We start from the raw sequence: 25,076 nt of genomic DNA on the forward strand, positions 1-25,076 counted from the left end.
TCAACCAACCCCATCAATCACCACTCCTGTTGCCCCTCTCACCTGGGCCAGAGTTAGAGCCTGTCCCAGAGCGGACGGTGACCGTGACCGAGGCCTCCTGGGAGCCCGAGCCGGTGGCCACACGGCACACGTACTCGCCCGAGTCGGCCGGGGACAAATGGAGCAGCCGCAGCAGGGAGCCGTGGATCTGCGCGGGGAGAGTTGGGGTGGGGACGGAGGAGGGAAGCGCCCGTGAATCCCGGATCGGAGCACTGGACACTACTGTTGCCCTGGGCCTCCTGGACCTGCCCTCCCATTTGCGGGGATATCAGTACGGAGCTGGCCTCCGGGGCTCCAGATGGATCGGAAGGCCCCCAGAGGGGCCAGAGCAGGTAGGAGCTCCAGGATAGAGCCCCGGCGGCCAGATGGGGGCCCGGGGCGGGTGACTGGTGTCATCTGATGGGGTCACCCGGCTGCCCCCCAGCAGGCTACCCGGGGGGAAGACCATGGCTGGGACTGCCACTTGGTCCCCGCCGAGCCCCACTGCCCCCTCCCCGCTCTCTTCTCCCTCCTGCTCCTGCCTCCTGGGGCCACAGCTCTTGGCCCAGAAGGAGGCCGGGCAGGCAGAAGGGCAGGGCAAACCCCGAGGGACAGGAGGAGGAAGGACCGGGCAGGACGCCTGCCCTGCACTCCCCAGGTTTCTCGGCCTGCCCGACAGCTCCCACGGCAAAGCCGTGAGCGGGCGGGGTCGGTCCGCAGACTTTCCTGCAGCTGTGGCCGTGGACTGCCGCCCCTCCCGTGCCCTAGCCCCCGCCCCTCTGACCCCTTCCCGAGCATCATACCTGGTGGTGGGCGGGGAGGTTGCCCTCACGCTTGTACCACATGACCGTGGGATGGGCCTGGCCGGCCACCAGGCAGTTCAGGTCAATGGCTTGACCTTCGGTTACCTCCAAGGATGAAGACTCGATCCGGACCGGCGGGACGGACCCTGGGGCTGGGGGCACAGAGAGCGGGTCACCCCAGGCCGGGAACACTGACCCATCCGCAACTAATAACCCGGGACGGGCCTGGAGTCCAGGTTCCGGGCCCTGCCCATTTCCTCCCTCCAAAGTCCTGGGTTCATCAGCATTCTTCTTCGAGGCCTATCACCCCGTTCCGCACCCATCTCCAGACGGAAAGAGGTCCTATCTCCTGGGTGAACTGGAAGACTTGAGGGACAAGCTCACTCTCGGAGGGTTGCTGTTTACACAGACAACACTGGGGCATTGGCTTAGAGGCCCAGAAGGAGCGAGCCCCAGCTTCTACTGGGAAGGAGTTAGCAGTGATGACCGGTCTCAGAGCTCCAGTCCTTCTCGGCCCGAGCGAGGTCAGGTGGGTGCCCGACTCCAGACAGGCTCCCGCGGACAGCCGCTTCCATCAGTTCCCACCGGCATGGGAAAACTCAAACCAGAGGTGGGGGGGCCGGGGCCACGCTCCCTTCTTTGAGACCCGCTGGCCAAACTGGAGTTCCCGGGGCATCTTGCCGGACCCACCCTCGGGCCCCGCCAGCCCCCCGGGCCAGACTCACGGGACGGCGCTCCGGCGCGGGGCGAGATGGTGACCAGGACGGAGGCCTCCAGTGCATCGATGTTGTTGTTGGCACGGCACACGTACTCCCCCGAGTCGGCCGGAGTCAGCTGGACCAGGCGCAGCCGGGAGCCGTGGGTCTGTGTGGCAGAGGTCGGTGGGTAGGTGGGAAGAGGAGGGTTGGGGAATGGGTTGAGGGGGACCCCAGAGAGAGGCAGGGAAGCAGGGTGGGTGGGATATGCCAGGGATTGAGGTAGCCCTGAAGGCCCGGTGGTGGGGCTCTTGGGCCCTACCTGGTCCCTGACCACCCCCAGTGTCTCAGACCCCCGCCCCTGGGCCCAGGCCAGAGCCCCTTCCAGGCTGTTCCCCAAGACCCCGGGGTTCCCCAGCTTCGCAGGGTCCACGGCGCCGCCCTACCTGATGGCGGGCGGGGAGGCTGCCCCCGCGCTTGTACCACGTGACCGTGGGGTGGGCCTGGCCGGCCACCAGGCAGTTCAGTTCCAGCGTTTGCCCTTCGGCCACCACGGAGGACGAGGACTCGATCCGGATGGGCGGGGGGCCGACTGGGGCTGCCGGGGGGTGGCGCCGAGAGCGAATCAACGTCAACCCGATCGAGAGACACAGACAGGGATCCCTAGGCCCTCTGGCCTCTTCCGCCGTCTCCTCGCCGCCCTTGCCGGGCCTCCTCCTCGACCCCAGACAAACGCCCTTTCCGCCTCCAGCTCAACCACCCGCCGCTGCCAAGCTCCACACCTAGCTGAGCCCCCACCCCAGCTGAGCCATTTGCCCCCTCTCCACACTCCTCAAGGTCAAGTTCCACCCCGTGCCCTAACCCAGGCCCTCTCACCGTGGGGAGGGGAGGAGCCCTCGCCACCCTGGATGGTGACGACCAAGGAGGCTTCCTGGTGGCCAGTGCCGCTGCTGACGTAGCACACGTACTCGCCCGAGTCGGCCGGGGTCACGTGCGGGATGCGCAGCTTGGTGCCCACGATCTGGGGAGGGGGAGAGCGACAGGCAACTGCTGATCCCTCAGCGCTCTCAGTCCCTCAGATCTGCCTTCTCCTCCACAGTCTGGTCCACCTCTCCCTCGGAGGATTGCAGTAGTCTCCTCCCTGACCTCCCTGCCCATCAATGAATCAGTGGAATGAGTGGTTACCGTCAGCAGAGCACTGTACTAAACGCTAGGGAGAGTACGATACAGAGTTGCTAGACACATTCCCAGCCCACCAGGAGCTTAGAGTCTAGAGGGGGAGACAGACATTAAAACAAATTATGGATATGTACATAAATGCGGCGGGGCTGAGGGTGGGGTGAACGAAGGGTACAGATCCATGTGCATAGGTGACAGAAGGGAGAGGGAGTGGAAGAAATGAGGATTTAGGGAAGGCCTCTTGGAGATGACTTCCCTGCCTCCCACCCTCTCACTTCCAATTGGTGCTCAGAGGGCAGCAGGCCTTGCCTGCTGTGGTTCAAAGGTACCATTCACAAAAAATCAAAACTCCAGGCCTTCAGCATGGAGCCCAGCCCCTCCGGACCCCGTCAACCAGCTGCCCCCGCCCCCAGCCTTCCACCTTTACCCTTGTCTGGAATGCCCTCCCTGTTCCTCTTGGTCAAACTCACCCCCCTGCCTCTTCAAAACTGCCCAAATCCATCTTGACTCTGCCTGCCTGATCTTTCCGAGGAAGACTGTATTCAACGGCAAGCCAAAGACAGCGCCCGGACCAATTCACCGCGCTGCTGCTTCAGGTTAACGAACCTAACTGGCCTCGATACTAGTAGGGTGCTAAACACTGAGCTAAGTGCTGGGGTAGATATAATATATGCAGAGCAAATCCCTGTCCCACAGTGGGGCTCACATTTTAAGGGGGAGGGAGAACAGACACTGTATCCCCATTTTACAGATAGAAAATGGAAGCACGGAGAAGTTAAGTGACTTGCCCAAGGTCTCACAGCAGGCAAGTGGCAGAGCCGGGATTAGAACCCAGGTCTCCCGACACCCGGGTCCAGGATCTTTCTGCCAGACCACACTCATTCTTGGCACTCCTATTCTGTGGCACCTGTGGACATTTTCAATTAATGTCGCCCAAATCCAAGAATTCCACACCAGGCCAGAATTCCTCTACTCCTGCCAGGGTTGTTTCCTTGTCCGCCATCAGCCTGCCCATCCCAGGCTGGGCAGCCGGAAGCAGCTGGCCGTAGATGGGCAGGCCGCAGAGGGGCAGGCCACGGAGGGGCAAGATGCAGAGGGCCCTGTGTCGTTTGCTCTTTTCTGGTTTGTGTCTGTCCTGCCTCTCCAACAGCGAGAGTCAGCTCCTTGAGGGCAGGCCTGTGCTCCTCCCTCTATTCCCACTTCACAGGGTCTGGGGCTCCGTGTGCTGTTGGGGGGATGGCTCAGTCCAGCCCGGGCCCCAGGAACCCCGGCCTCCCCTATCCCCCAGCATCCCCCCACTCCCAGTCTTCCCAGAACCAGGACCCGGGAGGGGTCAAAGGAGCTGCCCCACCCTCCACCCTCAGATTCCCGAAGTCCTCCCCTCACCTGGTGGCGGGTGGGGAGGCTTCCCCCACGCTTGTACCACGTGACTGTGTGAGGCGCCTGGCTGGCCACCAGGCAGTTCAGGTCCAGGGTCTGACCTTCAACCAGGGAGGAGGAGGACGACTCGATCCGGACAGGGTGAACCAAGCTCTGGCCTGATGAGGGAGGAGCCGGGAGGACTTGGAGAGACTGAGGCAACCACCTGACTCCGGTCCCACCCGCAGCCGGTGCCATCCCAGCCCGCTTCCGGCCCTGCCCATCCCCAGCTGCTGCAGCCCCCAGTAGCTCCAGATCCCGGCTCCACCCACTCCATCCTGGCAGGTCCCCAGCCTGGCTCCAGCCTCTCCCAACCCCAGACGCTCCGGTCTCCAGCTGGTCTTCGGCCCCACCTACCCCAGGCTCCTCCGGCCCATCCCAGCCCTGCCCACCTCCAGCCCAACCTACCCTCGGCCCCACCGCCGTCCAGCCCGCTGCCGGCCCGTCACCAGCCCCATCCTCCTCCAGTCTCTACCCACTTTCATCCCACTGCCAGTCTCACCCATCCAGAGTCCCCCCCCCGAGCAGGGCCCAGCCGTTCACCCCCAACTCCAACCACTTTGGGGTCCCGCCCTCCGCTGCCCGCAGCTTTGCCTGGACTCACCGTAGGGGTGATCCGAGTGCCGCCGCTCGATGGTGACCATGACCGAGGCCTCCCGGGAGCCGGAGCCGGTGGCCACGCGGCACACGTACTCGCCCGAGTCGGCCGGGGACACCCGGTGCAGCCTCAGCCGGGAGCCGTGGACCTGCCGGGGCAGAGTGGGGGGCTGGGAGCAGGGACTGGGGCCATCCCAATCATCTTGTACCTTCCCCAGTGCTCAGCACCATGCTTGGAGCAGAGTAAACACTTAACAAATGCCCCCACCATCAACAGGACGGAGCAGGTGCTGGTCCGGTCCCCCGCCCTCTGACGTTGGCCCTTTGCCCGGCCAGACCCTCACTGCCCCTCCCTAAATCAATTGAGTCCATCGGGTTTCTCCTAGGTGCAGAACACTGTGCCAAGCATCTGGGAGAGTACAACAGAAGCAGACGTGCTCCCTGCCCCCAAGAAGCTTGCAGCCTAGCGATAGAGGTGGACACAAATTACAGCTGGAGGAAGAGCAGTGCTCACTTAGTAGAGTATGAAAATAAGGCTGGACCAAAGAGCACCGACAAGGTGTGAGCGCTTAAATGCTCAGGTGGTCGAGAGTGCTCGGCTGAGAGCTGCGAGGACGTGGCCCGGGGTGACCCAAAGAAATCCCAGAAGGCCTCCTGGAGGAGGTGAGGTTTTTTCAGAGGACTTGGAAGGTCAGGGCTTGAAGAGGGAGATTGCTCTAGGGAGGAGGAAGGGCACATGCCAGGCAGAGGTGGGAGTGTCAAGCTGGAGGCCCAGTGAGAAGGGGAGCTTGAGAGGAAGGAGTGAAGAGTGTGAGCTGGGAAGGGGAGCTTGAGAGGAAGGAGTGAAGAGTGTGAGTTGGGGTGCAGTGGGAGAAGAGAGTGGATAATTTGGAGCAAGAGTGCTGATGAGTGCCTTAAGGTCTGTAGTCAGGAGTTTCTGTTTAATGGGAAGAGAAATGGGCGTGTTGTCTGGGGAAGGCACAACGGCGCTCCCCAATCCCTCCCCAGATGCTTTCGAAGCAGGGGTAGGGAGGGTGGAACCCTGATCTCGGGTGTGGAGTCCGAGCCCCCTTGGGGTGTGGTGACTGGCTGCTCTGGGGTCTTCCCCAGGGTGGTGAGCTCACCACTCCCCAGAGCCAGAGGGGGTGAGTGCCTCCCACTTCTCCCTGCCCGCTGACCCCCCAGGCCGCCATACCTGGTGGTGGGCGGGGAGGCTGCCCCCGCGCTTGTACCACGTGACCGCCGGCTGGGCCTGGCCGGCCACCAGGCAGTTCAGTTCCAGCGTCTGCCCTTCGGCCACCACCGAGGACGAGGACTCGATCCGGATTGGAGGGGTGGATCCCGCGGCTGGGAGACGAGTAGAGGGGGAAGGGCGGGGGGGACGGGGGCGGAGGGTTGAGCGCAATTTCTCCGGCCCCCAGGTGGAACCCTGGCCATCGCCCCTCCCCTCGCCCGAAGCCTCCCACCCTGGGAGCCGTGGAGCGGCCCCTCCCTCCCCAGGGTCTGCACCACGCTCACCGGGGACGGAACCGGGGGCCTCGATGCTGACCATGACCGAGGCCTCCTGGGAGTCGGAGCCAGTGACCACGCGGCACACGTACTCGCCCGAGTCGGCCGGGGACACCTGGAGCAGTCGCAGCCGGGTGCCGTGGACCTGCCGGGGCAGAGAGGAGGGTGGGGAGATTGAGGAGTGTAGCTCACGTCCAAAGTTTGCCCCTGTCCCCCCACAGATTCCTCATACCCTTCATGCCCATCTCCTCCAAAAGGCCTTCCCTAAATCCCCATTTTCCTCTTCTGCCACTCGCTTCTGGGGTGCCCTAACTTGTTCCCTTTTGTTTTAAGGCATTTAAGCGCTTACTATGTGCAAAGCACTGTTCTAAGCGCTGGGGAGGATACAAGGTCATCAGGATGTCCCACGTGGGGCTCACAGTTTTCACCCCTATTTTACAGATCAGGTAACTGAGGCACAGAGAAGTTAAGTGACTTGCCCAAAGTCACACAGCTGACAAGCGGCGGAGCTGGGATTTGAACCCATGACCTCTGAGTCCCCAGCCCATGCTCTTTCCACCGAGTCACGCTGCTTCCTTTACTCACCAGCCCCCCTTCCCAGCTCCACAGTACTTATGTACATATCTGTAACTGATTTATGTATATTAATATCTGTCTCACCCTCTAGACTGTAAGCTCACTGTGGGCAGGGAATGTGTACGTTTATTGTTACACTGTACTCTCCCAAGTGCTAGGTACAGTGCTCTGTACACATTAAGTGCTCAATAAATACGATTGAATGAATGAATGAATGCCCATCCCTCCTCAGTCCCGGAATGCCACCTGCTCCCCACTGGAGGCTGTGGGCACCACGATCCCAGGTCTTCTTGACTCCAGGCCACGATCTAAAATTCAATCCGTGATCCTTGTCCCTATTTCGACCTGAGCTTCCTCCCTTATACTGTCAGCTCTTTGCGGGTAGGGAACGTATCACTTTCTCCGTACTTCCGAGGCGCTGAACACAGCGCCCCACACAACCTGGGCACTCAATCGATGCCGCCGCTATGGCCGTTGTTACTACTGCTGTTGCTCCTACCACCTCCAAACCATCCCCACCGCCACCTCCACCACCACTCCTACCGCCACTTTTTCAGTACCTGGTGGCGGGCGGGGAGGCTGCCCCCGCGCTTGGACCACGTGACCGTGGGGTGGGCCTGGCCGGCCACCAGACAGTTCAGCTCCAGCGTCTGCCCTTCGGCCACCACCGAGGACGAGGACTCGATCCGGATTGGAGGGGTGGAGCCCGAGGCTGGGAGACATGTGGAGGGAAAGGCGGGGCGGGAAGAGAGTTGAGCACAATTTCCTTGGCATCCCTGATGGAGCCCCGGCCATCTCCCTTCCCTCTGCCCGGAGCCGCCAACCCGAGGAGCTGTGGAGCGCCTCCCCGCCCCCCAGGGTCTGCCCTGCACTCACCGGGGATGGAACCAGAGGCCTTGATGGTGACCATGACCGAGGCCTCCTGGGAGCCGGAGCCGGTGGCCACGCGGCACACGTACTCGCCCGAGTCGGCCGGGGACACCTGGAGCAGCCGCAGCCGGGTGCCGTGGATCTGCGCGGGCGGAGAGGAGGCCGGGGAGATGGGGGGTGTAGACTCACATTCAAATGTTTGCCTCCCTTCCGTCCCGCAAATCCCTCATATCCTTCATGCCCATCTCCCTTCATGCCCATCTCCTCCAAAAGGTCTTCCCTAAGCCCCCCTTTCTTCTTCCACTCCCTTCTGCACCGCTCTGACTTGCTCCCTTTATTCACCCCCCACTCCCACTCCCAGCACACTTACGTACACATCCGTCATTTCTTTATTTATATTAATGTCTGTCTCCCCCTCTAGACTGTAAGCTCATTGTGGGCAGAGAATGTAACTGTTTATTGCTATACGCTACTCTCTCAAGCGCTTAGTACAGTGCTCTGTATACAGTAAGTGCTCAATAATTCGACTGAATGAATGAATGAATGAATGCCCCCCACCTCCAAGTCCCGGAATGCCACCTGCCCCAAACTGGGGCTGAGGGCACCACGATCCTTGGCCTGCTTGGCTCCTGGTCATGATTTAAAGGTTTTTACTGCATGGTCCTTGCCCCTATTTCTACCTGAGCTTCCCCCTTACACTGTCAGATCCTTGTGGGCAAAGAACGTGTCTCTTTCTTTCTCTGTCCTTCCCAAGCGCTGAATACAGTGCCCCACATCACATGGACGCTCAATCAAGCCTGCTGTTATGGCTACTGTTACTGCTGCTGTTATTACCACCATGAAACCATCACCACCGTCATCTCCACCACCACTCCTACCGCTACTTTTTCATTACCTGGTGGCGGGCGGGGAGGCTGCCCCCGCGCTTGGACCACGTGACCGTGGGTTGGGCCTGGCCGGCCACCAGACAGTTCAGTTCCAGCGTCTGCCCTTCGGCCACCACCGAGGACGAGGACTCGATCCGGATTGGAGGGGTGGACCCCGAGGCTGGGGGACATGTGGAGGAGAAGGGGGGGGGCGGGCAGAGGGTTGAGCACAATTTCAGCGGAACCCCGGCCTGAGCTCTGGCCATCACCCTCCCCCGGCCCGAAGCCTCCCACCCTGGGAGCCGTGGAGCGGGCCCTCCCTCCCCATCTGCCCCAGATTTACCAGGAATGGAACCAGAGGCCTCGATGGTGACCTTTACCGAGGCCTCCTGGTAGTCAGAGTCGATGGTGACGCGGCACACGTACTCGCCCGAGTCGGCCGGGGACACCTGGAGCAGCCTCAGTCGGGAGCCTTGGACCTGCCGGGGCAGAGCGGGGTGGGGTGCGGTGGGGGAGCGGGGAAAATGGGGTTAGAGAGTACAGACTCCCTCAGGTCTGAAGGTCTACTTTGCCCTACGACCCCCGACCTCCGAAAATGCCCCTACCCATCCCACGACTATCCCCAAGGCCCCGACCTGCACTCCCGGTCCACCTGGAGGAAAGCTCGATTCACAGACGCCTCCCGGGCAGAAGGAGTTATTGTGGAAGGAGGGCTCTTCCGTCTGCTGCTCTGGCCCCCTGTCCCCGGCCCTACGCCCCGCCCACCCACCCACCACCGCAGATTCCCGCCTCCGTACCTGGTGGTGGGCGGGGAGGCTGCCATTGCGCTTGTACCACATCACGCTGGCCTGGGCCTGGCCGGCCACCAAGCAGTTCAGGTCCAGGGTTTGCCCTTCGGCCACCGCCGAGGGCGTGGACTCGATCCGGATGAGGGCTCTGGACTCCTGGGCTGGGGACGCAGGCAGCGGGCCGGGGTCACCGGACGTTCCCGCTCTCCCAACTCCTCCATTCCCTAGTTTTCCCACCCACTGCCGGAGGCGGCTTCCGGCCGGAGAGCTGCTCACTCACAGTAGGAGACGCTGCCCCAGGGGGTCACTGAGACGAACAGGCTGGCCTCCTGGCCACCAGCACGGCACACGTACTCGCCGGAGTCCGCGCCTGTGACGTGGTAGATGCGCAGGCGGGAACCGGACACCTGCACGCATCCGGAAGGGAAAGGGGAGGAGGTTGCCGGGGCCCAACAGGCCCTTTCCCTCCCATGATGCCCAGAAGCCAAGGCCGTCCTGCGAGGTGGGATTCTGCCCCCTATTCAGTTTAGAGAAACAGGAGGGATGGGGACACCTCAGGTGACCACGTCCGTAGAGTCCCCTGTCCCAAACGCCTGTCTGTACCTGGTGACGGGCAGGGAGGCTGCCCCTGCGCTTGAACCACGTGACTGGGGGATGGGCCTGTCCGGCCACCAGGCAATTCAGGGTCAGAGTCTGACCTTCGGCCACCACCGAGGGCGAGGACTCGATCTGGATGGGTGGGGGGCCTCCTGGGGCTGGGGGGCAAAGGAAGTGAGTTAGAGTCCAACCACCTGCCCCAGAAAAGGCAGCAACCAGGGTCTCTGCCCCAGTTCATTCATTCATTCAATAGTATTTATTGAGCGCTTACTATGTGCAGAGCACTGTACTAAGCGCTTGGAATGAACAAGTCGGCAACAGATAGAGACGGTCCCTGCCGTTTGACGGGCTTACGGTCCAATCGGGGGAGACGGACAGACGAGAACGATGGCGATAAATAGAGTCGAGGGGAAGAACGTCTCGTAAAAACCGATGGCGACTAAATAGAATCGAGGTGATGTACATTTCATTAACAAAATAAATAGGGTGATGAAAATATATACAGTTGAGCGGACAAGTACAGTGCTGAGGGGATGGGAAGGGAGAGGGGGAGGAGCAGAGGGAGATGGGGGGAAAAGAGGGTTAAGCTGCAGAGAGGTGAAGGGGGGACGGTAGAGGGAGTAGAGGGAGAAGGGGAGCTCAGTCTGGGAAGACCTCTTGGAGGAGGTGAGTTTTAAGTAGGGTTTTGAAGTGGGGAAGAGAATCGGTTTGGCGGAGGAGAGGAGGGAGGGCGTTCCGGGACCGCGGGAGGACGTGGCCCGGGGGTCGATGGCAGGATGGACGAGACCGAGGGACGGCGAGGAGGTGGGCGGCAGAGGAGCGGAGCGTGCGGGGCGGGCGGTAGAAAGAGAGAAGGGAGGAGAGGTAGGAAGGGGCAAGGTGATGTAGAGCCTCGAAGCCTAGAGTGAGAAGTTTTTGTTTGGCGTGGAGGTCGATAGGCAACCACTGGAGGTGTTTAAGAAGGGGAATGACACGCCCAGATCGTTTCTGCAGGAAGATGAGCCGGGCAGCAGAGTGAAGAATAGACCGGAGCGGGGCGAGAGAGGAGGAAGGGAGATCAGAGAGAAGGCTGACACAGTAGTCTAGCCGGGATATAACAAGAGCCTGTAGCAGTAGGGTAGCCGTTCGGGTGGAGAGAAAAGGGCGGATCTTGGCGATAAAAGGCGGATCTTGGCGAACCCAGTCCCAGCCCCTTACCCTTCAATCTGTCCCCTGCCTGCCTGAGGTTGCAGAGCCTTGTCTGGGGCAGGCGGGGCCCAGGCTGGGGCAGATTTTCAGAGTTCCAGCCTCCCAGTGTGCAGAAGAGCACGGGGAGGTGGGTGGGAATGGGAAATGAGCAGGGCTGGCCGGGCAGACCCGTAGACTGGAAGCCCGTCCCCAAGAGGGATGGGGACAGTCTTCGATCGAATTATCTTGTCCTGACTCCAGTGCTTAGCACAGAACTTGGCACATAGCGAGTGTTAAACAAATGCCACTAACAAAAAGAAATAAGCCCCACGCACACCCTCTCAATCTGCTGCACCTAGGGAGGTCGAGGGGAGCCAGCTGCTCCCACTCAGGACCCTGGGCCTCAACCAAGATGTGCTGTCCGGGTGGAGGTGAAAGGGAGGGAGGCCGGAACGAAGAGAGTTTGGGGTGGGGGGTGGGAAGGGGAGTCCAGGAAGGAGTGGGGGAGGTCAGGAGGAAAGAGAGGGGCAGAGTTGCTCTAAGGAGTTCAATTCTCTCACCTACTACCCCCTCAACCATAACTCCCCCTCAACCATAACTCCCTTACCTGGAAGAAACCCAGACTCCCGGATGGAGACCATGACCGAGGCTTCCTGGGATCCAGAGCCGATGGTCACAAGGCAAACGTACTCGCCCGAGTCGGCCGGGGTCACCTGGTACAGCTGCAGCCGGGAGCCGTGGACCTGCACGGGCAGAGTTGGGGACGAGGGAGAGGGGTTGGGACTGAGGAGGTCCCCCAGACTCACTCGGGTCCCAGTGCCTGTGGTCCCAGACCCCTTTCTTCCATTTGCATTTGTCAACCCTCCCAGGTGTGGCCTGAATGACGGAGGTTCTTCGGGTGGAAGGGAGGGGCACCATTACCCACTGCGTGGGTGCCTTGAGGTCACCAGAGATGAGGGCACGGCACCCTCATAAGGTCAGGAGGAGAGCCATGGGCAAGAGCTCTTGACCTCAGTCTTGTCCTCCAAACACCACCCCCATGCCCCCCGACCCCCGTGCCCCGATACCTGGTGTCGAACGGGGAGGTTTCCCTGGCGCTTGAACCACAGAACCCTGGGGTTGGTCTGCCCGAGCACCAGGCAGTTCAGCTCAACAGTCTGTCCTTCGGCCACCGACGAGGATGAGGACTCAATCCGGATTTGGGGGTTGTACCCTGGGGCTGGGGGCACCGAGAGCAGGTCAGAGCACTGCAGGCCCAGGGGCCCAGAGGCCAGGCCGGAGCCCCCCGACCCAAGTCACTGTCCCGGCCGCCAAGCCTGAGTGGCGCTAAGCTGGGCCCAGCCAGGCTGAGGCTGCCCACGCTACTCTAGGCTGGGCAGTGCCTGTGGGGGCACTGGCCATGAAACCAGAGTCCCCATGCACCGATCCCCGCCACTGGGCTTCCCGCAGCCTGGAACCTCCTGCCTGGCAGCCGAGGGGCTCAGACCCTCCCCCTCGCCGGACCTCACGGGGTATGCGGGTATGGCGTCCTTGGCCTGGACATCACCCCTGCCACCCCAGGCCTGCTGGCCTCTCTCTCCCACCAGACCAGTGGGAAGTCGAGGACGATCACTGGTGTCAGGATGGCCCAGGCCTGGGCAGTGCAGCCTGGAGCAGCCAGGAGCTCAGCACCTTTGCCACTTTTCTTATGGTCCAATTGTTGATGCCCCAAAGAGAACCCCCCCATGCCAGGACCCCTTTCCCTTTAGGGTCTAGCGCCATCCACCTCTTAGACCGCCACGCTCCACAGCTCAGGAACCCGACCTGCATCAGACCCCTGCTGTCTTTCCCAAGCACTGACTTCCCGGCTCGGCACATCCTAGGGGAAGTGCTCTCCATAGACGCCACCGAGGCTGATCCTACTGCTCTCCTAGGGGATCCCCTCCAAGCCCGATCCCCTCAGGCCGTGGCAGTTGCGGCCTGGCCCGGCCTGGCCGCCACGATACCGGGATCCTCCCTGCCCCCTCACCGTGGTCGGGACTTTGGCCAGAGCCGGAGCCGTGGAGGACAGAGACGGCGTACGAGGCCTCCTGCGAGCCCACGCGGCACACGTACTCGCCCGAGTCGGCCAGGGTCAAATGGGACAGCCGCAGCCAGGAGCCGTGGATCTGTGTGGGCAGAGCCGGGCGGGAGGGGAGGCGGAGTGAGGGGAGAGCCATGGGCCCGGTTGGGAAGAAGAGGCAGGAGGAGAGAGGGAGGAAGAAACCCAGGCTTCGAGGCAAAGCCGCTGGAGGTCTCCACCCTTCCCCACCCCCTCCCAGGCTCTTCCCTGATCCCCCCCAGAGCCAGCAGGCCGTGCTGGACGGCTCCCCCCGACAGAACCACCCAGGCTGCTCCCCCGGGTCCCCATACCAAGTGCTGGGCGGGAAGGCTGCCCCCTCGCTTGTACCACATGAACCTGGGCTGGGCCTGGCCATCCACCAGGCAGTTCAGGTCCAGCGTCTGCCCTTCGGTCACTGACGAGGACGAGGACTCGATCCGGATGGGGGCGTTGAGTCCTGGGCCAGGGGGCAGAGAGGACTGAGGGGCAGGGCCCGGGGGCTGTGATGGGGAGATCCCACAGCTCACCCTGCCCTGGTGCCCGGATCCCCCAACCCCACTCCTAGGCCCCAGTGAGACCCCCGCACCCGCCAAGGGCAAGGGCGGTCCTCTTAGCCCAGCCTGGAGCCCTCACCTGGTACCACCATCACCTCAACGTGGGCCTGAGAGGTGCCGGCAGGGCTTGTAGCCACACAGAGGTAGACTCCGGCGTCAGTCAGAGATATGGCCGGGATCGCCAGGGTGACGATATCCTGGTACTCCACATGGGCCTGCAAAACACATCGGTAGAGCTAGAGGTGGGCAAGGTGCACAGGCTGGTGGCCAATGGAGCATCAAGTGGGCATGGACTGGGCTCAGGGTGGGCACGGGGACGGAGTACGGATAGAGCAAGGATAGAGAGGGGACAAAGGGGGAGACAGAGAGAGGAAAATGCAGGGCGGACAGAGTAGACACGGTGGAGGGTCAGTGGGGGACAGGGCCGGGGACGGAGCAGGTGACAGCGAGGGGACAGAATGGTGATAGAGCAGGGGTCAGACGGTAGCAAGAGCAGAGTGGGATGAGAGACAGGTCTTGGGACACAGAGGTCACGGAGCAGGACCGGGGGGCACAAATCGAGGATGAGAAAGTCACAGTGTCACAAGAAAGAAGTCACAAAGAAGTCAGGGAGAGGCAGACCTCTCCGTCCACCAGGAACCAGGGGCTTGCCCGAGCCTGACTCCTGGGCTAGGGTTTTGCAAATCGATGATGGTATTTATTGAGGGCTACTGTGTGCAGAGTGCTGCATTAAGCACTTGGAAAAGTACAGTACAACAGAGTTGGTAGAAATGTTCCCTGCTCACAAAGAGCTTATAGGCTAGAGGGAGGAAACCTTTCGGTTGAGAGAGCCTACAGGGATGGACAAAGGCGTGAGAGGACAGGATAGAGGGAGAGAGGGAAGAGCGGAGGGAATGGGGAGAGATGGAAGGGAAAGTATGTGAGAGAAGGGAAAGAGGCAAGAGGTATGAAGTGAGATTGAGAAGGGAGGGCCCAACTGGCTGGGCTGAGACTGAACAAGGACGGTAACGGATGCAGGGAGGGACGGAGGCAGAGAGGAGTCTGGGAATCTGGGAGGAGTGGGCTGGCGAGGAGCCTAGCCACTGGGATTGGGGGGGGAAGGTAGGGGAGGGGTTCACCAGAGAGCCTGGGGCCTCACCTGCTGAGGTAAGTGGCCCCCCTCCTTCCTCCATTCGATGGTGGTCATGGGGGTCCCAGATGCCTGGCAGTGAAGTTCCACGCTGTGGCCTTCCTGCACCTGCATCCGCTCTGGCCTCACCTGGACCTGGGGTCCGCTGCCCCCTGGGGACAGTCACCGCCATCGGGTCTGGGTCTCGTACCACCCATCCCCCTGCCGCCCGCCCACCCCGGGCCCTGTGCTCCAAGTGCCCAGATCCGGTTTCCCCTACCCTCTGCCCCCACCCCTCCTCAGCCCCACCGGTCCCTCTCCGCACCATGCACGTGGAGGGTGGCACTGGCCTCGTGTTGCCCGGCTAGGTTTCTGGCTTGGCACCGGTAGTGGCCCTGGTCCGTGGGCTCCACCGTGGGGAGACGCAGGATGTTGCCCAGGATCTGGGCCTTGTTATGGATGACCCCTGCAGGGCCCCCTGCGTACAATAAGGGAGCACGAGTGGCTTTGGGTGAGCCTCATCCTCACCATCCAATGTCCCGAGAGCAAGGGGTTAAGTCCGGCTCTCCTCCAGGGCCTTGAGCACGGATGGATTCATTCATTCAACCGTACTGATTGAGCGCTTACCGTGAGCAGAGGACTGTACTAAGTGCTTGGAATACTGGAGGACCCCCAGCCCCCCAGCCCCAACCAACTCTTCTCCTTCTCCCCACCCGCCACGGCCATAGTCGCCCCCACCTGTCCACGTCAGCATTGGAGTGGGGTTGCCGGTGGCCCTGCAGTGGAACTCAACAGGCTGGCCGGGCTGGACGGTCACCTGGGCTGGGTGGATGGAGACCACGGGGGGTGATAGGGCTCCTGAGTCTGGGGACAGAAGCAGAGTGACAGAGGCACGTCAGGGGCTGGGAAGATAAGACCCCCGAGGAGTCCGCCCCGTCATCCAAGCCTGGCCTCTGGTCCCGGTCCTTTCCTGCACTGTGGGAAGGGCCAGTGGGAGCCGGGCAAACGGCTCCCTCCGGACAGGGCCAGAGAAACAGACCGTGGGGTCACAAATGGGACCCGTGCCCGAACGCTCTGGACCTAGCAGCCTCCTCCTCCTTCTCTTCCTCCTCTTCTCATCCCCAGACCACACCGGTGGCCTCGCTGGGGAGCACCGGGACAACTGAGCCCTCCTTAGGGGATTTGGGAAAAGCCTGCGTGCCTGGCACGGCCTCTTCTCCAACTCCTCGTTGCCTGGGGCAGAGAAAGGACTGGGAACCACAGTTGAGAGGGTGGAGGGCTCTGACCCCAGACTGGGGCCGGGTGACGTGCCAGGGGCAGACGGGAGTGGGCCGGGGCTTGACTGGATCTGGGGCCCGTAGGGTGCTGGTGAGGGGTAAGGGGTGGGTGCCAGTACCCTCTACGTGCAGCATGGCGATGCCCTGGTCCATGGCGAACATGTTGGAGCCGGTGCAAACGTAAGTGCCGGCGTCGGAAGGCTGGACACCACGGATGGTCAGAATACCGTTGAAGTCCATGGCGCGGGCGGGCAGCTTGCCGTTGTGCAGCCGTGTCCACACCAGTGTGTAGGCCGGAGACTAGAACATTGGAGCAAGGGATCAGGAGGGCTGGGTCTCTCCCTCTGTGTGTGTCTCCTTTTCTCTGGGGCTCTTGGGTTTCCTCCCAATTTTTCCATGTTCCCACTGTGGCCCCAGAGACTCTGCTCTTGGGCTCTGGGTCCATTAACCCAGCACCTCCCTAACACCTCCTCTCCTTTGACCTCACGCCCCCATCTCTGCCCTGCACCCCACTTTGACCCCGCACCCCCATTTGCAGAGGTCCCCACCACAATCCACACCCAACTTCGACCTTCCACCCCTACCTCTGCCAGCCCCGCCACGGACAGCAGCCCACCTGGCTTTTGGCCGTGCAGATGAAGGTGACGTCAGAGCCGGGCCTCACGATCTTGTTCCTGTCCTCCTCCACGATCACCGTGATGGCCTTGGAGGAGGCCTCTGCAGGGACCGGACAAAGGGACACGGCCCCTCAGCCGGCCTTCCAGTGGGTCCCCTCCCCTGGCATTCTGTGCCCGGAGGCCAGGCACGCCCGCGGTCCACACGTGCCCAGGGACCAGGCGTGCCCCAAGGTGTGGGACGGCAGGTGGAATAAACTGGGAATGGAGTGCAAGGAAGCCCAGGCAAAGCAGGCTGCAGGCTGGGACTTAGGGTAATAATAATAATGATGATAATAATAATCATGGTATTTGTTAAGCACTTACTATGTGCCAAGCACTGTTCTAAACACTAGAGTAGATAGAAGGTAATCAGGTTAGACACAGTCCCTGTTCCATATGGGGCTCACAGTCTTAATCCCCATTTTACAATTGAGGTAACTGAGGCACAGAGAAATGAAGTGACTCGGCCAAGGTCACACAGCAGACAAGTGGAGGAGCAGGGATTAGAACCACGTTCTCTGACTCCCAAGCCCATGCTCTTGCCACCAGGCCGGAGTGTTTGGCACGTGGAGAGGCGGGTGGAGGATGAGAGTGGGGGGAGGCGGGGAGAAAAGAGTGGAGGTAGGGCAGGTGCAGGGGGTGCGGGAGGGGACACTCACGGGAGACGAGCAGCTCGGCCCGGCCGGTGTTGGCATGCTGAGTGTTGTGGCAGGTGCAGATGTAGATGCCGGCGTCCGACATCTGGACCCTGGGGAAGTGGAGCTCGGCACCTGTCGGGGAAGCCAGGGGCCGGGGAGTCCCTCAGGTGGGCTCCCTTTCCCGTGACATAGACCCCTGAAAGACACCCCCGCCGCCCCCAACCGAGGGACCTCCATTCAGCCCCGCAACCAATCCCAAGGGGGTCTGTCATCAATCATATTACTGTGGACAGAGTACCGTAATAAACGCTTGGGCGAGGACAATACAACATAATCAGCAGACACGATCCCTGCCCTTGGGGAGCTGGCAGTCTAGGGGAGGGTGAACTTTATTCTCCCTTCGCTCATTTCACAGGTCCCTCCACCCTTCCCCAGGCACCCGCGTCCACCCCCCTCACTGGCTCCTGCATCTCCTGCCACGGCCTCAACAGCAGCAGCGATGGAGGCCAGAGGCAGGCATGGGAGTGGGCGGTAGAAACGGGCAACGGAAATGGAAGGCCCAGGTGTCCATGCCTTGGAGGGGCTGACAGTCACCTGGATTAAGCTCCGCTCTTCTCAGAGCCAGAACGGAGCACCAGGGTGAGGAGAAATGCTTGCGTCCCCGGTCCCCCGCGCTTCGGGATAACCAGGCCCGACGGCAGGGTCAGGTCGGGGCTGGGGTGGATTGGGAATTCATTCATTCATTCAATCGTATTTATTGAGCTCTTGCTGTGTGCAGAGCACTATACTAAGCGCTTGGGAAAGTACAATACAGCAATAAATAGAGACGATCCCTGCCCACAACGAGCTCACGGTCTGGGGCAGGGGGACAGACATCAGTACAAATAAACAGACATCGATATAAACAAACAGAATTACAGATATATACAAAAGTGCTGAGGGTCAGGGAGCGGGGGAAGAGCAAAGGGAGCAAATCAGGGCGATACAGAAGGAACGGGAGATGAGAGATGAGGAAAAGTGGGGCTTAGTCTGGGAAGGCCTCTTGGAGGAGACGTGCCTTCAGTAAAGCTTTGAAGGGGGGAGAGTAATTGTCGGATTAGAGGAGGGAGGGCGTTCTGGGCCAGAGGCAGGACGTGGGCCAGGGGTCGGAAGTGAGACAGGTGAGAACAAGGCAGCGTGAAAAGGTTAGCTCTAGAGGAGCAAAGTGTGAGGGCTGGGCTGTAGGAGAGAAGTGTGAGGTAGGAGGGGGGTGAGGTGATGGACTGCTTTAAAACCAATGGTGAGGAGTTTCTGTTTGATATGGAGGTGGATAGACAACCACTGAGATTTTTGAGGAGGGGGGTGACATGTCCTGAATGTTTCTGTAGAAAGATGATCTGGGCAGCAGAGTGAAGTATGAACTGTAGTAGGGAGAGGAAGGAGGTTGGGAAGGCAGAAAGGAGGCTGATGAAGTAATCTAGGCGGGATAGGACGGGTGATTATGGTAATCTGGTGGGGTGGGGGGAGCAGTGCAGATGGGGCTGGGGCCGGGGGTACCTTGCTGCCGCTGCTGGGTGGTGAGTGACACGGGACGCCCGTCCTCCCGGGACCAGGACAAGTAGTGTGGGGGGCTTCCGCTGACCTGGCACCACAGAGAGTGGGCGCTCCCCTGGGGCACCGTGCTGTGGGCTGGGTGCACCTGCACCATCAGTGGGGGTTGGGCAGCTGAGGGAGAGAGATAGAGAGAGCCTTCCAAGACCCCACCGGAGCCCTCCCGCTTCCAGGCCCCAACCCTCCCCTTCCCTCCTCCCAGGCCCCACCAGAACCCTCCCCTTGCCAGGGCTCAGATGGGGCCTTCCGGCCCTCAGGCAAGTGTTCACTCCTGAAGGTTGGCTCTCCGGGCCCCGCCTCGGAATAGGGGGGCAGGCCCAAGCTAGCCCGGGGCCCGCTTCAGCTGGGACCCGGACCCGAGCCCACAGATTCTGTGCTCTTTCCCTGAACCCGCCCTCCACACCGCAACGTCCCCGGCCTCAAGACTCTGGGGTCTGGGCCTCCATCCCTCTCCAGTCTGGCCCTCTGCATCCCTCTACTTACCCTGGGGCACGCAGCGTTCTCCAGGAATGTTGGGGTTGCCTTCGTACCCTGGGGCACACCTGCCAGAGACAGCCCTGTCAGGGGGAGGGGGAAGGCCGCGTGGCAGGGGATGGGGATGATTTGGGACGTGGAGGGTTGGGTGGGTAGGGGGCTGGTGCCAAGGCCTCCACCCAGTGCTGGTAGCAGGAGGAGGGAGGGCAGCCCCACCCAATCCTTCTGGGAAGGGGAAGAGAAGTAGGGAGTTGGGAAGGGAGGGAGCAGGGGGTGGGCGCTGCCAGGCCATATCACAAGGAGGGACGCTCACTCCTCACCCAACCTCCACCTGGTGCCCCAGGACTGGAACTGCCTGTGCCCAAAGACCCGTCTGCCACCCTCGGGCTCCTCTTCGCTCCCCAGAACAATGTCCCCTCTCCCGTCCCGCTGCCGTATCCCCGGCCTCACTGTTCGCAGTATTGTCCAATGTAGCCGGGTGCGCAGGCCGAGCAGCGGTAACCTTTGGACTCCAGGCTCTCACACGTCTGGGAGAACCTGGTCCGGGGGAAGGTGAGGCCCAGTCAAAGCCAGCGGGACCACCCCAGCCCCCGCTGCCCGCCCTGAAGGTCCCAGTGGCCTGCCCCAGGTGGGAGGGAGCAGGGACGGGAAGAGAGAGGGCGGCACCTACATGTTCTCAGGGTGGGTGAGGGGGCAGGCGCAGGGTTGGCAATCCTCAGGGGTGCCCATTGAGGCATCGCCGTAGAAGCCAGGGGCACACAACTCACAGAAATTGCCAGCTGTGTTGTGCATACAATCCTGGAGAGGAGCAGAGGCCCAGGGGATCGAAGTTGGCTCGACCCCACCTCTGCCCCGCAGCCGGCACCAGCCCCCCTCACCCCTTCCCATGCACACGGCCTCCGATTCATTCACTAACCTCACTAGGTTCTCACCCTTTAGAGGCCTTCTGCCACCCCTGCCCTGTCCCACATCGACCCCAACAGGGCCCAGCAGGAGCTCCCCTATGGTCAGCCTCTGGGTCCCCAACCCCCACCCCCGGGTCCGAGGCAAGCCCAGATCCCCGCCTCATTCCTGGATCTTCCTTCCCCCTTTACCCCACAATCTCTCCCGCCCTTGGCCCTTCTGCCACCCTCTAGGGCCCCTTTTCCCAGAGGCCCCCAGTTCCTCTGCCCTACTTTACCTCCAACCCCTCAGCCTCCTTGGTCCCCCAGACTTTCTGACCCCACGTTGCCCGAGACCCTCTGTCGGCCCCTGCCCCCTGGTCTCCCGAGACTCTGCCCTCTTTTTACCCCCAGGGCCCTCTGCCAGTCCCTGCCCCCCAGCTCCTCCTGGCCTGCTCTGACCCCGGCCCACTTGGCCCCTCTTGCCCCAGATCCTCTCTTGTCCGGGCCAGCTCCTTACCAAGCAGGTTCCAGTCTCCGGATCGCATGAGTCAGAATGCCCATTGCACTCGCACAGCTCACAGTTTCCCAGGTAGAGCCCATTCCCGGAGCGGGAGTAGCCAGGTTCACAGTCCTGAGGAGACAGCAGGGTTAGGGCTGACTGGAGGGCTCAGCCTAGTAGAGTTTGGCTCAGACAAAAAGAAACTTCCTGTTGGCAAGGCCTGGAGAGACCCCGGCATGGGTTACCAAGCCAGCCCAGAGCCAGAGCCTAAATGAAATCAAGCAGCGGGCTAAGAGAAAGAAATTATGCTTTGCCTCTAGGTTTTATTCCTTTTGGGTTTGAGAGGAAAATGAGTGGGTTGGCTGTTTTGAGAGTCCCGGGAGGTGTAGAGGTGGGGGAAAAGGAGGGTGAGCAGGGCTGTAGGAGGTCTGGTTCTGGCTCGAGGGTCCTGCTGGCCCTATAGGAGAGGAAGCCATGCCAAAATGGCTTGGACCAGAGGCAGTGCTCTGCCTGGTGTTCAGCCTCCCTCCCAAGGAAACAGGTCCCGGTTGCTCTCCCAGGCATCCGACCTGGTGCTCAGGAGCCAGGGCCTCCCAGCATGCTCGACTTTCCTTCCCACTGTCCCAGCCACACCGCCCCAAATCATTCTGGGTCCTGTTGGTGTTTCCGAATGACTCTCGAACCTCCTAGGGTATGGGGCCACTGAAACCAAGTGCCCAAGTCTCTGTTTTTGCTGGGGAAGGGCCAGGGAAGGACGAGATGGGGAAGGGGGGCTCACGGTGGGGCTGTGCTGGGAAGGCCCAGGAGCCGGGGGGGCGGCCTAGCAGCAGGACCACGTCCTCCTCTCGGGCAAGGCGGCACCAGACCTACCTGGCAGGAGAGGCCGGTGTAACCAAGTGGGCAGGTGCACTCTTCCACCTCCAGAGCCAGAGATCCGGTGTTAGGCCCGGGGACGGCATTTTCCATGCTGACCCCCGCGATGCTGGTGGCCAGCGGGACTGTAGAGAAGGTGGCGCGGATCAGAACCTCTTCCAGGTCGGCCAGGGCCATCATCAGGTGTGGCCGCGTGGCTGGCTGCCCATCCGGCCGGCGCCAGAATTCCTGGGGAAGAGACGGGGCGCGGGTGGTGGCGTGAGGAGGGCAGGCTCCTACGGTCAGGCCCCGGGCCCCTGGCACCCAGGGGTGGAGGCCAGGCCTCGGCCGGGGTCAGAGTTGAGGGTGACTTTGGTCAGGGTCAGGGAGGGAATCTGGGGATCATTAGGGTCACCATCAGAGATGGGACCGCAGGCCAGGTCAGGGTCAAGTCCAGGTCTGTCGGGGGCCGAGCTAGGACAGGGTCTAGATCGGAATCGGGTTGAGCGGGATTGGCGGGTGAGGGCTCAAAGTCAGATTGCGAGCAGAATATGGTCACCTTGGGGGCCAACTGGAGCCACAGCTGCCGGCTGGCTGGGGGAGGCTGGGGATGGGGATGGGGGTAGGTGAGCGGTAGGTGGGCTGGGGGCAGGTTAGCGTGGGTGCGCAGGGACAGCTGGGGGCAGGTCCAGAGCCCGAGGGGGTTACAGGTTGGGTTGAGGGGTCACGGCCAGCCAGACCTCTCACCTCTAGGAAATAGATCTCGAAGGGCTTGCCATGAAGGTCTTCAAGTGTGGGATGGGTAGCCACCAGAGTGATGTCGTTGCCCTGCATGGGCACAAGGGCCAGTGATCTCAGTGGTCCATCTGTGACTCTTCCTCCCAGGAGCCCGGCCACCCCTGGTCCACCCTGGGTATGGTGTCTCCTCTCTTTACCCACTGTACCACTCTCATCGCTCCCCCTGCTTTCTCATGGCTGGGCAGGGGCACAGGGGGACAGGCACGGGAGGATCGGCTCTCCCGGTTGGTCTCCTACAATTTCATCGCGTCCCATCATCCTTCCCCAACTACCTCCCCCCAGAGTCACATCAATCCACCTCAACCCTATGACAACCCTTAGCAATGAACTCCACTCATTGTCATCCATGGTCAGATCTGTGTGTTCACGTAGAATCAACTGTGATCTCTTTATCTGTAAATAGGGTCCATCTCCCCTGTGCCACAGGAAGCTCCCGCTGTCACTGTTGCTCCCCTACCTTCTCTGTCTGTGACCCTCCCTGGTTAGTAACCATGCTCGGCCCCCCTGCCCCAAGGGGGCTCGCCCAGCCCCTCTCTCACCGTGATCTGCACATCAGGGTCGGACAGCAGGCTCCCGTGGGGCCCAGCCATGTAGGACAGCGTGTATCTGAGGCGCCCGCCATAGGAAGTCACCTGCAGGGGCACCACAAAGAAATCAGGGACCGGGAAGCCCCGCCGCCCAGTTCCTCCCTCGACCCTCCCCAAGGAAACCCTCCGGGAATGGGAACGACTCAGGGCCGGGGGCTGAGGGACCCTTCGGAGTCCTGGCACTGAGCTCCCTGAGGGAGCATGGGGTGAGAGAAGTCCTCCCATCACACCCCAAGACTGTACCCTAAATGCCCTGGGTAGAGGGCTTTGTGAAGCCATCTTTACGGCCCCCGCCCCCACCGGGACTTCCAAATCATCTGTGGGGTCGACGATGTTTCGATGGTGATATAAGAGCGGCAACAGTAACGGCGGGACCTCTGGTCCAGTTGCTGGCAGCCCTCTGAACCCAAATGCACTTCCATCTGGACATGTAGCCCCTACCCACAGTGCTCTCCCAGCCAAGGATAAGCTCTTCTCAGTCTAGTCCCAGATCAGGCCTCAACCTACCTACCCTAACCAGCCTACCACACTTCCTCCCTTCGGAAAACATAAACACACAAGCCAAGCTACCATATTTTCTCGCAGGGCAGAATCTAAGCACTTGAGTCAGGCGACCGCATTTTCTCACGTGGGAAACTTAAACCCAGAACCAGGTCACCGCGTTTCCTTGCCTCTCTAAGGCACCGGGAGTTCCAGATGCTTCAAGCCTCCCAGGCACTGCACCTGGGGCTAAGGGGCCCCAAGGGACAGGGGTGGAGGGGAGAGTGAGGCATGCCAGAAGGCGGGAGGCCAAGCGAGGCTGGGGCTCCGTGTCTGGAGGAAACACGCGCGTTTGCTGGCCGCAGGCTGGGAAAGAGGCCGGGATCTAGCCTGCATTAGCATTCCAGAAAAGACAATGCCGGACCCCAGAGGGAGGGGCCGTGGGATTTTCAGGAGTGGGGCTTTAGTGCCCAAGTTGGAATGTGGTTGGTCTTTCAGTTGGTGCCTGGGGTGGCCGGCCTGAAGGAAGCTAGGAACCATCAGTCCCGAGGAGCCGGGGCGGCTACATTCGGCCGACCTCATTCCCCTGACGGGTTCCTCTGAGTCACCTGACCCTCTGACGGCTAGGGATAAGTGCCAAGACTGAAAGGGGCAGTTTGAGGTTCATAGAGCAGGCCTGGGATAGATTTACCTGGTCCCCCAAGAAGGGTCTGGGTAGCTCTCAGTAACAGACTCAGGGAGTAGGAGGAAAGCCTGGTATACTAGGGAGAACTAGGACAGAAAGGGGACAAGCCAGTGACAGGGAGGGAGCCAGATAGGTCAGGAGCTGGAGGGGGGACGTAGGAAGCTGGGGTGCTGGGGAAGCAGGGGCAGAGGGGGTGGTCAGGGTCTGAGGTGGTTGGTCCCTGAGGGGAGCGGGGCAGAGGTAACCATAAAACAGTTCCTGGGTAGGGGCCAGTGATGTCACTCTACTGGGATGGATGCAGAGAACAGGGACCCTGGATGGCAGGGATGAACTGAAGTCCTCGGGGGTGATGCGAGGAACTGGGGTGGGGGGGATTGGGAGGGTTGGACTCCTCCCTATCCAGAAAGGTGACCTCCCAGGGGTGCCCGTGGAGACCCGAGAGTCAGACTGGGGTGGGGAGCCTGGCAGGAGGCTCAAACTTGCTAAAGAGATCCCTGCCAGCTCCACAACACTCAGGATGGAGGGGGCACATGGGAGGTTGGAGTGAAAAGGAGGGGCAGAGGCAACTTGAGGTGGTGCCCAAACTCCTATCTGCAAGTGTTCAAAGTTGTGCCAGGTTCAGGCTTGCTGGAGTAGGGCACTGAATCAACCTGGGAGGGGGAAAAGGGGGAGGGGGAGAAGAAGGAGGAGGAGGAGGGAGCGGGAGGGAGAGGAGGAGGACAGGGAATAGGAAGAAGCTGCCTGAAGAGGAGAGGCTAGAGCAGGGCAGCGGATCTGGTGAAGAGGAGGAGGCCCAGGAGGAGGAGAGTGGGCAGCAAAATCAGACAGAA

The 25,076-nt window shown here is 61.5% G+C and overlaps 1 protein-coding gene across 8 annotated transcripts in view; it reads right to left on the reverse strand.

The window, feature by feature from the left end:
* Positions 1-25,076, reverse strand: part of HSPG2 (heparan sulfate proteoglycan 2) — a 102,522-nt gene that overhangs the window by 15,821 nt on the left and 61,625 nt on the right. For 7 of the 8 annotated variants that reach the window (XM_029064730.2, XM_039912120.1, XM_039912119.1 and 4 more), the window contains 35 exons: positions 23,034-23,126; positions 22,444-22,524; positions 21,715-21,945; positions 20,863-20,976; positions 20,132-20,259; positions 19,912-19,998; positions 19,471-19,529; positions 18,934-19,101; positions 17,419-17,529; positions 16,720-16,820; positions 16,223-16,403; positions 15,565-15,690; positions 15,152-15,304; positions 14,857-14,999; positions 13,798-13,933; positions 13,476-13,621; positions 13,093-13,231; positions 12,152-12,303; positions 11,692-11,827; positions 9,924-10,075; positions 9,601-9,727; positions 9,330-9,481; positions 8,876-9,011; positions 8,562-8,722; positions 7,673-7,808; positions 7,357-7,508; positions 6,230-6,365; positions 5,907-6,058; positions 4,719-4,860; positions 4,082-4,233; positions 2,393-2,537; positions 1,963-2,114; positions 1,547-1,685; positions 822-973; positions 43-187 (listed from right to left, as the gene is read on the reverse strand). In XM_029064730.2, coding sequence (XP_028920563.1) covers positions 43-187; positions 822-973; positions 1,547-1,685; positions 1,963-2,114; positions 2,393-2,537; positions 4,082-4,233; positions 4,719-4,860; positions 5,907-6,058; positions 6,230-6,365; positions 7,357-7,508; positions 7,673-7,808; positions 8,562-8,722; positions 8,876-9,011; positions 9,330-9,481; positions 9,601-9,727; positions 9,924-10,075; positions 11,692-11,827; positions 12,152-12,303; positions 13,093-13,231; positions 13,476-13,621; positions 13,798-13,933; positions 14,857-14,999; positions 15,152-15,304; positions 15,565-15,690; positions 16,223-16,403; positions 16,720-16,820; positions 17,419-17,529; positions 18,934-19,101; positions 19,471-19,529; positions 19,912-19,998; positions 20,132-20,259; positions 20,863-20,976; positions 21,715-21,945; positions 22,444-22,524; positions 23,034-23,126 — 4,816 coding nt within the window. The remainder of the gene's footprint in view (positions 1-42; positions 188-821; positions 974-1,546; positions 1,686-1,962; positions 2,115-2,392; positions 2,538-4,081; positions 4,234-4,718; positions 4,861-5,906; positions 6,059-6,229; positions 6,366-7,356; positions 7,509-7,672; positions 7,809-8,561; positions 8,723-8,875; positions 9,012-9,329; positions 9,482-9,600; positions 9,728-9,923; positions 10,076-11,691; positions 11,828-12,151; positions 12,304-13,092; positions 13,232-13,475; positions 13,622-13,797; positions 13,934-14,856; positions 15,000-15,151; positions 15,305-15,564; positions 15,691-16,222; positions 16,404-16,719; positions 16,821-17,418; positions 17,530-18,933; positions 19,102-19,470; positions 19,530-19,911; positions 19,999-20,131; positions 20,260-20,862; positions 20,977-21,714; positions 21,946-22,443; positions 22,525-23,033; positions 23,127-25,076) is intronic. The other variant, XM_039912116.1, reaches the window with a different exon arrangement.

The sequence above is a fragment of the Ornithorhynchus anatinus genome, chromosome 5 (assembly GCF_004115215.2).
Source record: "Ornithorhynchus anatinus isolate Pmale09 chromosome 5, mOrnAna1.pri.v4, whole genome shotgun sequence".
Lineage (NCBI taxonomy): Eukaryota > Metazoa > Chordata > Mammalia > Monotremata > Ornithorhynchidae > Ornithorhynchus > Ornithorhynchus anatinus.